The sequence below is a fragment of the Triticum dicoccoides genome, chromosome 7B (assembly GCF_002162155.2).
Source record: "Triticum dicoccoides isolate Atlit2015 ecotype Zavitan chromosome 7B, WEW_v2.0, whole genome shotgun sequence".
Classification (NCBI taxonomy): Eukaryota; Viridiplantae; Streptophyta; class Magnoliopsida; order Poales; family Poaceae; genus Triticum; species Triticum dicoccoides.
In genome coordinates this window covers 9,030,758-9,044,258 of record NC_041393.1, presented here as the reverse complement: position 1 = coordinate 9,044,258, position 13,501 = coordinate 9,030,758, and the positions used below count along the sequence as shown (strand labels likewise).

At 47.2% G+C, this 13,501-nt stretch overlaps 1 protein-coding gene across 1 annotated transcript; it reads left to right on the top strand.

Annotated features, from left to right (window-relative positions):
* The first annotated feature begins 10,847 nt into the window (after window positions 1-10,847).
* Window positions 10,848-12,673, top strand: LOC119337201 (GDSL esterase/lipase At5g45910-like). Its single transcript, XM_037609322.1, has 4 exons — window positions 10,848-11,159; window positions 11,296-11,505; window positions 11,699-12,121; window positions 12,216-12,673. Exons 1-4 carry the CDS (start codon window positions 10,922-10,924, stop codon window positions 12,428-12,430), a joined length of 1,086 nt encoding a protein of 361 aa, XP_037465219.1. The 5' UTR covers window positions 10,848-10,921; the 3' UTR covers window positions 12,431-12,673.
* Window positions 12,674-13,501: the final 828 nt, after the last annotated feature.

Genomic DNA, 13,501 nt, shown 5'->3' with positions numbered 1-13,501 from the left:
GAAGCCCCGCAAGGATCACTTGCGCGTGGGCTGGGAACGTGCCACTTGCGCACTCTCAGACGCCGCCACGTGTCGCGCTCTAGACGCTCTCTCCGGATTTTATTTTTTTATTTTTCCGCACGCGTTTTTAGCTTTTTAAGATTTTTTTGTTTTTATTTTTACTTTTTGGTATTCTACTTGTCTTCCTTAGCTTTTGGAAACAAAAAAATTCAAAAAAAATCGCGAAAAAACGTGTTTTTTTTCACGAGAGGCATGGTTTTGCTTTCGCGAGAAACACGGCCGTGCCTCTCGAAAACGGGAAAAACACGTTTTCTGTTTTTTTCCTTCCGTGAGAGCCACGGCCGTGCCTCTCGGAAACGAAAAAAACACGTTTTCTGTTTTGTTTTCTTTCATGAGAGGCACGGCCGTGCCTCTCGAAAACGATAAAAAACGTGTTTTCTATTATTATTTTTCCATAAGAGGCACAGTTTTGCATCCGCGAGAGACACGGTTGTGCTTTCGCGAGAAGCACGGCCGTGCCTCTTTCGGAAATGGAAAAAACCGTGCTTCCGGTGCAGTTTTTTGTCTAGTTTTTTTCATGAAAAAAAGTTCGTTAAAACCTATCAACATGAGATCTAATTTTGTAGATGTCGACGCGAGGAATCCAACGATAAAAATAGTTTAAGATTTGGATGCACGGTTTAGGAGATAAAATGTTTTAAAAAACAGATCTACGAAAAAAGGGAAAACTCACAGGTTGCGACAAGTGATGCACCTGTAGCGCCCCACTTGTCACAACCTGAAATGATGGAAGTGGTCTTTGCAAGTAATACTTTTTAATTAGTGATTTTGCGGACGGACACATACCCGCACCCTTGGCTAACCCGGTAATGGGTATTATCGGCCCTCGAGTGTTCGGCTCCCTTGATCCGGCCCATACATGCATGATGCATCCTTGAATTCATTCATGCATTTTGTTTAGAGGAAATAATTCCCCTTGTGGTGACCTTGAGAAGTCACTTTTGATGCCCTGGGAGTGTGTCAAGTAGTGTGTCTAGCCGTCGCCACATGTCACATGCTAGGTGCTTCCTTTGAATTTTGTTTTTTGTTTTTCTGTATGTGTTTTCTGTTTTTTAGCTTTTTTCAGCTTTCGGTTTTCACCCGGTTTTCACTAGGTTATGGAGAAATATTTCCCGGTTTTCTTTTTGCATGAAAAAAAATGTGCTTCTTGAAAAGGAAAAAAATTACTTTGCTTTCATGATAAACACGGATTTGCTTCTCGTGTAGATACCGATTTGGTTTTGCGAGAAGCACAACTTCTAAATTTGCTTCTTTTGGTGGTACACATATGCTTCGGCGAGAAGCACAACTTCACAAATTTACTTCGCCTGAAGGCACATGTGTGCTTCTTGTGGAAGTATAGATTTGCTTCCGCGAGAAGCACAGTTGTGTGTCTGACTCCGGTTTTTCTTCTGGGTTTTTTCGTGAAAAAAATTCATTGAAACGTACTAACATGATATCTAGTTTCGGAGAACTCGATGCAAGAAATTCAATGGTGAAAATGATTTAGTGTTCTCTCATTCCTCGGTCCGTGTGTGACTCTGCATGTACCAAATACTTCGTACTCGACTTGTAACCTGCTGATTGCCCATACCCACTACTCTCTTTATAAAAAAATATAAGAGCATTTAGATGACTACGATTTCTACTTTAGTGATCTAAACAGTCTTACATTTCTTTCAGGACAGTAGTAGTACTGCAGCAGAAGTATCGGTCGCGGTGGCAAGTGGGGCGACCTCGCATTGATTTCCACCCAAATTATCCAGTGTACTCAATCGGACCGATTCTGCAGTGACCTGGATGCATGTGTGGCCCATCGATGATTCATTGGAAGCTCAAATGGAGGAGCTCCGTCGTCCCAGCTACAGAGGACGCCTACGTACCGTCGTCCCAGCTACAGAGGACGCCTACGTAGCCACTCCAGTTAAGACTGAATCGCTGGAGCAATTTATTCGCGATCCACCGGAAAGCGGGCGGCTCCTTAATCCGGCATGATGCGGCCTGTCCTCTTTATTGTTTAATTTCGGCGACGAGCCGTCCGATCAAGACCTTGACGGCCAAGATCAGTGAAGCACACGTGAAGAACCAGTGTGTTATTAAGGTAGAGGTACATTACCAGCTAACCGTATCATGGCATCATGGGGTTCTGTAGACTATACCATTTAAGGTAGAGGTACAATATTTTCAAGTCTACTGCATGTCCGTTTTTTTCAAGGCCAGGCTAGTACGATATTGTTAGTGCCAGTGCATGGTATGCTCGGAGATGATCTTGGTTCCATTGTACGTACGTACAGCACAGTTCGAGGTTTCCAGCAACAGCTAGACTGCTTGCTACTGGCGCAAGTTCGGAATCCCTATCTGCTTGCTTGCTGGTACTGCAGTCCAGAAGGTAATCAGCCATCGCTAATTGAGCTAGCTAGGCCGTATGCATCGACCAGATACAGAGGCGGGGGTAGTCCTTCTTTTCGAAAAAAATTGAGCTAGCTAGGTACAGGCAAAGAAACTTTTTTTGTTTTCTTTCTTCAGTTTGATTTGGCTGGGTACAGTCAGCGAGGCGCAGTACCCTGGAAACAATCTTATCCTCGCACACGCGCACACACACACACACGCACACACACATACGCGCGCGCACACACACACACAAGAATGTGTGATTGGTTCAGAAGTTGAAAGAAGAAGACTGCGGCATTGCTCGCTAACTAGTTAAGCTCTTCTTTCTAACTAAACGAATAGTCGTTGAACTTTGAAGTTTGAACACGACGTCCGGAGTGTCAAAGTCACCGCTTGATCCTTGACAAGCGACAAGGCAGCCTGCAGGCACGAATGGCATGCGTAGCCGTGCACGCCTGGTTCTCGGATAAGAAGGCATCATTCTATTCTTACAGGGATCGCCGTCGTTGGAGAGACGGAGCTTTCCATGACACTGAACTTATAAACGAACAAAAATCTCGTACCAATATGTCCTCCCTGATTAATTATTTTCGCGAGACATCTTATTCAGGGTCTCACCAATAACTCTATAACTGATCTCCTAGACTGGCAGGCACATTCCCTGAATCTGCAGCCAGATGGATCGCCAGGACTCCAACAATTAAGTAGTGCTAATTGCACATCATGATCAAACTTAACGCTAAATAAACCAACGAGATCGACGTCATTTTCAGATAGTTAGATGTATACCACTAAGGTACCTGCAGGGACTGACAAATTAACTCTTCACTTGGCAGTTCATCAACATAATTCTCTGTGCCATAATGGAATGAGCAGTGCTAGCTCTATCCAGTCTTCCTACAAAAAAAGATTGTTGCAAAATTGGGAACTCTAGCTAGCTAGTGTCTTACTCGGTGTTGAAAAATATTGCCCGCTTTTTTTATCAGTCAGGACTCTGAAGTAATTGACTGGGGCATTCATTTAATATGGTATCAGAGTCAAGAGGTCTCAAGTTCAAGACCCTGTCAGCGCATTATTAGAAAAAATGATTATGCGGCCTACATCAATTTCACATTAATTTGCACTTTTGAAGTAACTGATTGACTAGAGCATAAATTCAATACTCGGTACATCTGAGAACGGAGATGTTTCTACAATATTCATTCGAGACTCCTGCGCACCCGTACTTCCTGGTGTTCCAACGATTAACCAAATTGCTGCAACAATCATTCAAAATGTCAGTATCATAAAATTAAAGCGATGACAGTTGAAGGAATTCCAATATAATTCCTCTCTCTCCTTTCGAAAAGTTTTGAGGTTGCTTCCCTGTCACGGCTCGGACCTAATGCCATGGGCGTTATGAAAGAGAGAGGAGTGGTTAGCATGGGAGTTATATTGGGCCGGAAGGTATGGCACGTACGACGTTGATGTGTTTTCGCTTGCAAGACACAGTACCGATATCGATCAGCCTATGCATGCATGCATTCTCAAAGGCAAACGACGGCCCTGGTTGCTCCCCTAGTCCACGCTAATTAATCAGAAACGTACCGGAGCGTCTGTCCATTAGCGAATCGTCAAAGGGAAAGAAGAAGAAGAAATGGTTCTTGGCCCCCGCTGCTGCTGCCGCCGCCGCCGCCGCTTAATAACTAACTAGGAGTAGCTGCTAGAGTGTTAGTGGTTACGTATGTACCTGCTCCCTTGTCCTGAAGCTCAAGTTGATGACCAGAATTATTTTTCTGGTGCCGCATGGAATTAAATAGGTTTGTTTGGTAGGCAGGAGGACCGCCTGGTTAGGTTAAGCTAATGGCGAAGCTGCTAATTATGCCTAGTAGCCAGGGTGCTCATGGTCATATGCATGCCTTTTCTCAGGAACTTGTGACCGCGAGAGGATTAAGCAATCGAAGCTGGCCCATATAATCTTTATTCGTTTTATTTAACTAACCACTGTCTAACGCCATCTGTGCTGAATCGTTACGCCACGTCAGCAAATTTGGGTCCCACCTGTCATAATCATCATCAAATGGATCAAAGCCGCCAACTAGTGTTTTTTGCAAAAAAATTAGGCTCAGAATTAGTGGTTTTTGGCACAAAGCTGTAGAATTGGGGTTTCTGCAACCCTATCCTTCAATGTCGATGTTTTTTGTAATTCACTCGACCGCGCGAGAGGAGCAAGGAATCGAAGCTGGCCCATATAATCTTTATTCATTTTATTTAGCTTGATGATGATCACCTTGGCTACTGATGTGATGGCGCGTTGCACGGCAGCTCTCACTCTACCACTCTATCAGCAGATGAACCTTGGGTACTGACGCATTAGTCAAAGCACGGTCACAACGAGCTAGCACATCACATGCATGCATGCATGCATCCAGGTCAAACACTCCAACGACCTGACCAAACCGTTGTCGACCCTCTTCTGTTGCGTTTAAAACGTTGTTTTCTTGCTGTTTTGGATAACAAAGCACAACGCCCTTAAGCAAGCCCAGAGCCCTCAACCCAACTCAAGTAGTCACTAGGTTTGTTTAATTATCTACTAAGTATACTATACATTTCAACAATAATAATTAACCTAGTAGCTATGGAAACATCAGTGGGTTGCGTTCGTTGACCACCCTCTCGAAACATTTTTCTCCCTTGGATCCACCCCGTTGGGACAAGTCTGGCCCATCCATATCCATCCAGAGTGCCAAGTTAGCTCAAGAATATGACACGCCATCCACCCGGCAAACACCAGCCGTTGCACCCGCGTCCACGAGCCATGCTTAGCATGGATGCCCTATGCTTCCACTTCCTCCATATCATCCGGTAATGGAGTTGTTGCCGGCTACATACACATCTCTCCTCTCCCCATTACGTTAAGTATGGTTGCCAATGTACGGAGATATTCGTTGAACTGTGAACACGACGTCCAGGGTCAGGGTGTCCAAGTCACTAGTTGATCCTTGACAACTGAGGCTGGATGGCATGCGTAGCCATGCACGCCTGGTTCTTGGATGAGAAGGCATCGATCATTTTAGTTTGGCAGGGATCGCCATCGTTGGAGAGACGGAGCTTTCCGTGCATGACAGATAACTTAAACAATGGATCTCTCGTACTAATATGGCTTGACTGATTATTTTCGTGAGACATCTTGTGGAGGTTCTCGTTACCAATAATGTAACGACCCTGTTTCTAGTTAATCCAGGCTGGCAGGTCCGTTCCCTGACGCTGCAGTCAGATGGGTCGCTAGGACTCCAACGATTAGGTGATGGTGCTAATTGTACGAAGACTCAAAGCTAAATGAAACCAACGAGATCGATCCACGTCATTTTCAGATTAGGTGATTGCGTGTGTTGCCAGCACATGTGTGCGTGTGGTTGTGTTCACCGCAAGACCATGGTAGTGCCTGTAGTGGCCGTAGTGGCAAGAGTAGTGGCACACGATCTAGCCGTGGCTGCGGTCATGTAACTGCATATAAGCCCAGCCTCTGAGCTAATGCAATGTGTGTTGAATCTCCTCTTCCTCTAACAGGCAGTTAATTGCTAGCTAGCATGCACGACACACATGCTCATCAACAGAATTATCTGTTCCTGTAGAATTCATGCAAAGTCGTGCGAGGCTCTAGTCGTACCTGTACTTTTATTGGAAGATGCATGTATTTTGTGAAGAAGAAAGAGAGTATAATGCCGATGATGGCATGACCAGAAGATGGTGTTCCAACTTGTAATCGAAATGCTGCAACAACCACCATTCAAAATGTCAATGTCATACCCATGCAGGGCACCACATAGAACTAAGGTTTGGCAGTTGAAGAAATTCCAATGTATATTTTCCCTCTTTTCCTAAAAGTTTCATGTTGCTTCTCTGTCACGGCTCAGACCTAATGCCACGGGCGTTAGGAGAGAGAGAGAGAGAGAGAGATAAGAGTTGTTATCATGGAAGTTATACTCGTTGGTGTGTGTTCGCTTGCAAGACACAGTATCAACCAGCATATGCATGCATGCCGCCGATAACGACGGCCATCGTTGCTCCGCTAGTCCACGCTAATTATTCAGAAACGTACCGGAGCGGCTGTCCAAGGAAACCAAGAAGAAATGGTTCTTGCCCGCCGCCGCTGATGCTGCTACCTAACTATGAGTGAGTGTTAGTGGTACGTACCTGCTCCTCTTGTCCTGGAGCTAGCTGCTAGCAATAGCAAGCAGCTCAAGTTCATGTCTGGAATTATTTTTCTGGCGCGGCATGGAATTAAATGGTTTTTCTCCGCCAAAAAAAATGGAATTAAATGGTTTTGTTTGGTAGGCAGGACGGCCGGCCGGTTAGTTAAGCTAATGGCACTTGTCTAAACAACTGATTAGGTTTGTTAATTGCATAATCAGAGTACTAGTAGTCTAGTAGCCAAGCCAGGTGCTCATGTTGCAAGGAATCCATAGAAGAAAAAAAAAGAAAAAAATGTGTAAGGAATCGAAGCTGTCAAGAGATGTCGCTGCCTGGCTTGACGTCGGTCTGCAGCTGGTCTCGACTCATCATAACCAGATAATCTTATTTAACTGGCTTGATGTTGATAACCGGCCTTGGCTACCGACGATGCATGTGATGGTGCAACGCACGGCAGCTCTCGCCATCTCTGCAGATGTACATGCATGTCACCAAGGCTGACGCATTAGTCAAAGCACGGTCACAACAAAGCACATGCAAGAATGCCTGCACCGGTGTCTGATCAAGATCGAACACTCCAACGACCTGACCGGTCCGTTGACGGTCAGTGTTGTTTTATCTGCGACGCTTGAAACGTTGTTTTCTGTCTGTTTTGGATAACAAAGTAGTACAACATCATCTGCACATGCAGGGTTGGTCGATCCAATCTGCGAGTAATTTAAGTTTAGAGTCGAACTGTTAGTTGACAGCTAAATTAAGAGTTAATCTCCATTTCTTTTCCCGGAAAGGAGGGTGCACCATGGTCAAGAAACTCCAACGCCCACAAGCCCAAATCAAGTAGCCGCTAGAGACTTTAATTAGTTGGTAGCCATATACTCCCTCCGTCCCAAAATAAATGTCTTGAACTTAGTACTCCCTTCATTTTTATTTACTCTGCATATTAGAGTTGACTGAAGTCAAACTTCGTAAAGTTTGACCAAGTTTATAGAAAACAATATAGACATTTATCATAATAAATTTATACGATGTGAATGTACATTAAATAATAAATCTAATGTTGTTGATTTGTTATTGTATATCTTAATATTTTTGTTTATAAACTTGGTCAAAATTTGTAAAGCTTGACTTTGACCAAAACTAATATGCGAACTAAATAAAAACGAAGGGAGTACAAGTTTGTATTAGAGGTAGTATAAAGTTGAGACACTTATTTGGGGACGGAGAGAGAGTATATGTTTCGGCAACGATAATGAACCTTCTAAGAAAGCAACCCATCAGTTGGTTACGTTCGTTGACCACACTGTCAACCTTTTCCCCTTGGGCTCACACTACTTTGCACATGCATGGCCCATGCATATCCAGTGCCAAGTTAGTTCGATATTATTTTATTCATTTCCTCGAGGAAAAAAGTTAGCTCGAGAATTGACGCGCCATCCACCCCGGCCGGCAAACACCAGCCGCTGCACCCGCATCCATGCTTGCATGCATGTCCTCCTCCGGTAATGGAGTTGTTGCGCGCGCGCTGCATCCGTATCTTATCTCTCCTCCCTACGTTAAGTATAGTCTTCACTTTCCAGAGGAGATATTCAAGGTTCTTTTTTCCGCGGGAAATCGAGATATTCAAGTCAGTACTACGTACGGCACATGCATGCAAGTGCAACTACCGCTAAGCTAGCAAACACAGGCGAAGGGAAGACGAATATCTCCTCTGACCTAGCTAGCTATAAGGCCATGCACACAGGCTACGATTCCACAAATATAGCACCCCTGCGATTTATAAAGTTGTGTGACCGTATTAGTGTAACCACACATGGATCATTTCATCTGCGTGCAGCTGCTGTTGCTGACAATGGCGTTTGACCTGCTGGGCTGCTGCCGATAGCTTCCCCAGCCGGGAAAGGAGGAGGTCGAAAGCAACGAACGATGGTGGCGTCCGGTTGACACAAATGCAGCATATAACCACCGGTGCTCTTCAGCCGGCTGGCTGCTAGCTGATGTGGTCGTTGTAGGTTTCTGTTTCTGAGGAAGCACGGCTTTTGGGCGACGAATTCTAACAAAGGGCTGGCTGCCAATTATAACGGGGGCTGTGGAATCATGCAGCATGTGTATATGTACGTGATGATCATGATGGTGCTGGCTAGCTAGCTGCTCGGTTGATGGAATTGATTACCTAATCAGTCACCTCCCTTTCTCTTTTCCTTCCGAGATCATGCACTCGATGTTCTTCAGTTTTTTTTAGTTATATTATATGCAGTGTGTCCATGGCTTTCGTCCATGGCACCATTATATGAGAGAGGCCAGTGGCTTTCCATGCAGTGGCATCAAGAAAGCAGGTACAGTAGAGCACATTAGTGCTGAGAGCCTGCCTGTAAATACGCACCTACCTATACTTAATTAAATTGCATTATTTCTTTGCTGGCATAAGTTAAAAATCAAGCTTGATGATTCGAGAATAATTTGTACTACATGTCGGGAGTCTGTGGAGAAAATGATTAGGTGGTTGTAGAATTAGTTGTACTCCCGAGGCCATACTACTACAGTCCAACTAGACTAAGCACCACCGAGACTTTCAGGCCCGCCGACTCTATTGTACTTGTAGACTTGTAGTAGTATTATACGCCCATGGCCATACTGCATATAATTGGCCACTTTGCTTTTGTTCTCCCATTATATATAGATTGGACAATAAGAGAATCAAGAGAAGAAATATGAAGGCCTCGCTTTCATGTCCCTGCTTTCCTGGAACAGCACATGCAAATTAATCACGGGAAAGCTAGCAGGCCAACCAGACGGTGTTAGTTCTGACAGCGAATTAGCTTCCCTGATCTCAAGGAAGAAGGAGCTGAACCTCTACTCATCACAAAAGTACCAATTGTTATCCAAAACACACACACCCGCCGAGTGCTCCTAATCCGCTTCCCAATGTATATGCTCTAACTTCAATCAGATAACTCAACAGTGGCTTGCCGGACATGCGGGGCCACATGTCAATGACCCAAAGCCATCTAGCTGAAGTCAGAGGATATGTGCTCCAAATGTACCACAACCAGGAACCTATATGTCACATGATGATATCACAAAGGCGTAGGGAGACCAGTTCATCTATCGAGGGTTCAAATCATGATGCTCACGAAAAATTAATGCAATTCTCGTTAGTGTGTGGGTCACTCGTCGGAAGAACTATCTTGTTGTCAAACAGGGGGCTGGAGCGTTCTGCCTATGGTCATATGGTTCGGGAGATCAAAGAGTTAACGTGTGTTAGGGAGTTTTATCCTCGGAAAATTCTTTGTAGTCAAAAGAGAGTTGCAGATCGGTTGGCCAGTTATAGCCGTACCGAGGGTACAACCGCTGTGTGGTTGATCTCGGCTCCACCTTGCATTGAGGATTTGTTGCCTCTTGACTGTAACACTATTACATAACATAGAAATAAAACCCATTACTTCGCAAAAAAACACATGTGTCTGTTTTTTTTTGCAGTTCGCCGATTTACCCCCTTGGCCAGATCACATTTGGCTCTGTGGCCTGGGGAGCCGCCCCGCGCTGCCCCCTCCTCCTCAACCATGGTGCTTACCGCTGCCCCGCCCCCCTCCCACCCCTTGACCCGTGCTAGTCAACCCTATTCTTCGCTTTTGTCTGGAAGGTCACAGCTCGCTCCCGCTTGTAGCGCCGTCCCTGTCTCCGGTGAGCAACCTGACTTGGCCTCGCCGCGTCGACCCCATCTTCGGACTCGTTCAAAAATCGACTAACACGCGTGAATTTTTCAGGCACCAGAGGAATACCAAATTTGTAGTAAAAGACACATGTTAACATGTTAGCCAGCAAACCAAATAATGCAATCTACTCCCTCCGTCCGTGTAATGCCAAAAACGTTTTTATATTATGGGACGGAGGGAGTACTTGCTTTGTTGATTTCAAAGATATGTAGCCTAGCGCGCCTAGCTAAAAAAGTGGTAACCGGATAAAAGCAGGGGAAGATAAAGATCTGATGTACTGACATGATTGAACATTAGAACACGAGGATGAAAGGGAACCAGAGAGGAAAGCCTTGAGAAGGAAGGAAAAGATAAGAGTTCATGCATGCACAACAACCCGGTGACAAAATACTAGTTTAGCGAGTAGTACTAGTTAGTTAAGCTCTGTGAAGATTGATTGGGGCGAGGTGGGCTAATGGCGCAGCAACAGCTACGTGCCACCGGACCACCGGTCCCAGAACATTGTATATAAGCCTCCGAGCCCCCGACGGTTTCCTTCATCTACCCAACCATCCATCCGTCGAGCGATCAGTAGTCCCAGTCCCAGAACTCCGAGCTAGGCAACAATGGCGTCCTCTCCGCTGCTCGTGGCGCTTGTGATGGTCTCGGCGTGCTCCCTGGCCGTATCCGGCCAGAAGTTCAACGCCATCTACAGCTTCGGCGACTCCATGTCCGACACCGGCAACCTCTGCGTCAACGGGCCCCCCGCCGGCCTCACCCTCACCCAGCCCCCCTACGGCGAGACCTTCTTCGGCCGCGCCACCTGCCGCTGCTCCGACGGCCGCCTCGTCGTCGACTTCCTCGGTACGCACGCTCGCTGCCGCCGCCGGTTTTGATTTGAACCCGCCATGCATTTTCCCTCCAAAACAAGAAAAACAGAGGACGGTACTCTGCTTCGGCAATTGACCTGACGTGCTCTGTTCTTGGCGTGTGCGTGCAGCCGAGAAGTTCGGGCTGCCGCTGCTGAAGCCGTCGAAGCAGGGCGGCGCGAACTTCAAGCAGGGCGCCAACATGGCCATCATCGGCGCCACCGCCATGGGCTCCAGCTTCTTCCAGTCACTCGGCGTCGGCGACAAGATCTGGAACAACGGGCCCCTCGACAGCCAGATCCAGTGGTTCCAGAACCTCCTCCCCTCCGTCTGCGGCTCATGTACGTAACAAACACCGCCATTAACCCCCCTCCTACCTCCTCTCCCCCACCGCCACCGCCATTAACGACGCCTGGTCCATGCCAAGGCCAGAGAGAAAAACAAAACGGCTGCCCGCCTGCCCGCCCCCACCCCGCCTCATGCACGATCACGCGCGCCATTAACTAACTCCACGTCCTTGTTGGTGCACTGCAGCGTGCAAGACGTACCTGTCCAAGTCCCTGTTCGTGCTGGGCGAGCTGGGCGGGAACGACTACAACGCGCAGCTCTTCGGCGGCTACACGCCGGAGCAGGCGGCCGGGCAGAGCCCCACCATCGTGGACGCCATCGGCGCCGGCGCCGAGAAGCTCATCGGGCTGGGCGCCATGTACGTCGTCATCCCCGGGGTGCTCCCCGTCGGCTGCTTCCCCATCTACCTCACGCTCTACCAGACCTCCAACGCCGACGACTACGACCAGTACGGCTGCCTCAAGCGGTTCAACGCGCTGTCGGCCCGACACAACTTGCTGCTCCAGAGCAAGGTGAGCAGCCTGCAGAGCAAGTACCCCTACGCCAAGATCATGTACGCCGACTTCTACTCCCACGTCTTCGACATGGTCAAGAGCCCCACCAGCTACGGTACGTACGCCGCTGTTTGTACTGACCATGGTCCTCTTACTACTCCGTCGTCTTCCCCGGCTCCGGCGAGCTGAGTGTTTGTTTGCTTGTACAGGGTTCAGCACGAACCTGAGGGCGTGCTGCGGCGCCGGCGGCGGCAAGTACAACTACCAGAACGGCGCCAGGTGCGGCATGTCCGGCGCGTCGGCGTGCGGCAACCCGTCGTCGTCGCTGAGCTGGGACGGGATCCACCTGACGGAGGCGGCCTACAAGAAGATCGCCGACGGCTGGGTCAACGGGCCCTACTGCCACCCGGCCATCCTCTCCTAGAGGCTAGAGCGAGCTCCCGCTAGCTTGTCGTTTGGTTGTTCCTTTCCTTCCTCAAAGCTGGGGAGGGAATGGATTACTATTATTTTTAGCAGGGACAGAAGAAGAAGAAGATGTGTTGCGAGAATAAGCATCGATTTGATTAATTCTCGTGTAATTTGCGCTTGGGCTGAATGAGATTCGGCGGTTATTTATGTGCTCGATTGAATGTTTGATGAAAGATGAAAGGTGTGGTTGGAGCGTTCATGATCCAGTGCGTACACAACCAGGACCAAAACTAATCATTGGCGCCAAAAAAGCAGCAAAATTACCTCACCGATCGAAGTCGCGAATCGATCGGTAGCAGGAACTTGACGATCGATCATAATAACCTTTCAACACCTGAGCTGACCATTTTCTTTGCTTGAAAGAGACATCACATGACCAAAAGCAAACCTGTGCTCCACACCGCGAGTGCACAACAGAAGTTGCTATGCTACTACGTACAGTACATGTGAAAAATTGAACCCTGTGTTCCTCTTTTCTAATCGGATGATCGACTGGCCGATCATTTGCTTGATTGCTTCCCCGGCCGGAATGGACGATGCATGATGAGGTATTGAGATGTCCTCGATCGGTCGTAAAAGCTGTACTTTGCAGTTTGTACCGTGGCATTGGGTTCAAACGACCGTGCGTGCCAGTACTTGAGTACTGAGTCGTAGTAGTACCACCAACGAGACCAAGCTTCAAAGTTTGCCTTTCCCGTGCATCATTGACCAACCTGCATCCAAGCTCTCTTTTTTCTCCTGTTTGTTTGTACACCACTTTTTTCAAGGTTGCTCGTACGCCACCTGGACCTATTATTATTATTATTATTATTATTATTATTATTATTATTATGATGCTGCTGAATACAAAGTCGTATAATTGTGGCCCAGCCCATAACAGCCTACCAAAGGGAGCAACTAGTTGGAGGGTGCTCCCGCGTGCACTCAGTAATGCTACACGCACGGAATTATTACAGGGTGGATCCACTTGCAGTTTGGGGTTGACTATTTGGGAAAATTGAAAATTGGGCCACACCAACCTGAAAAT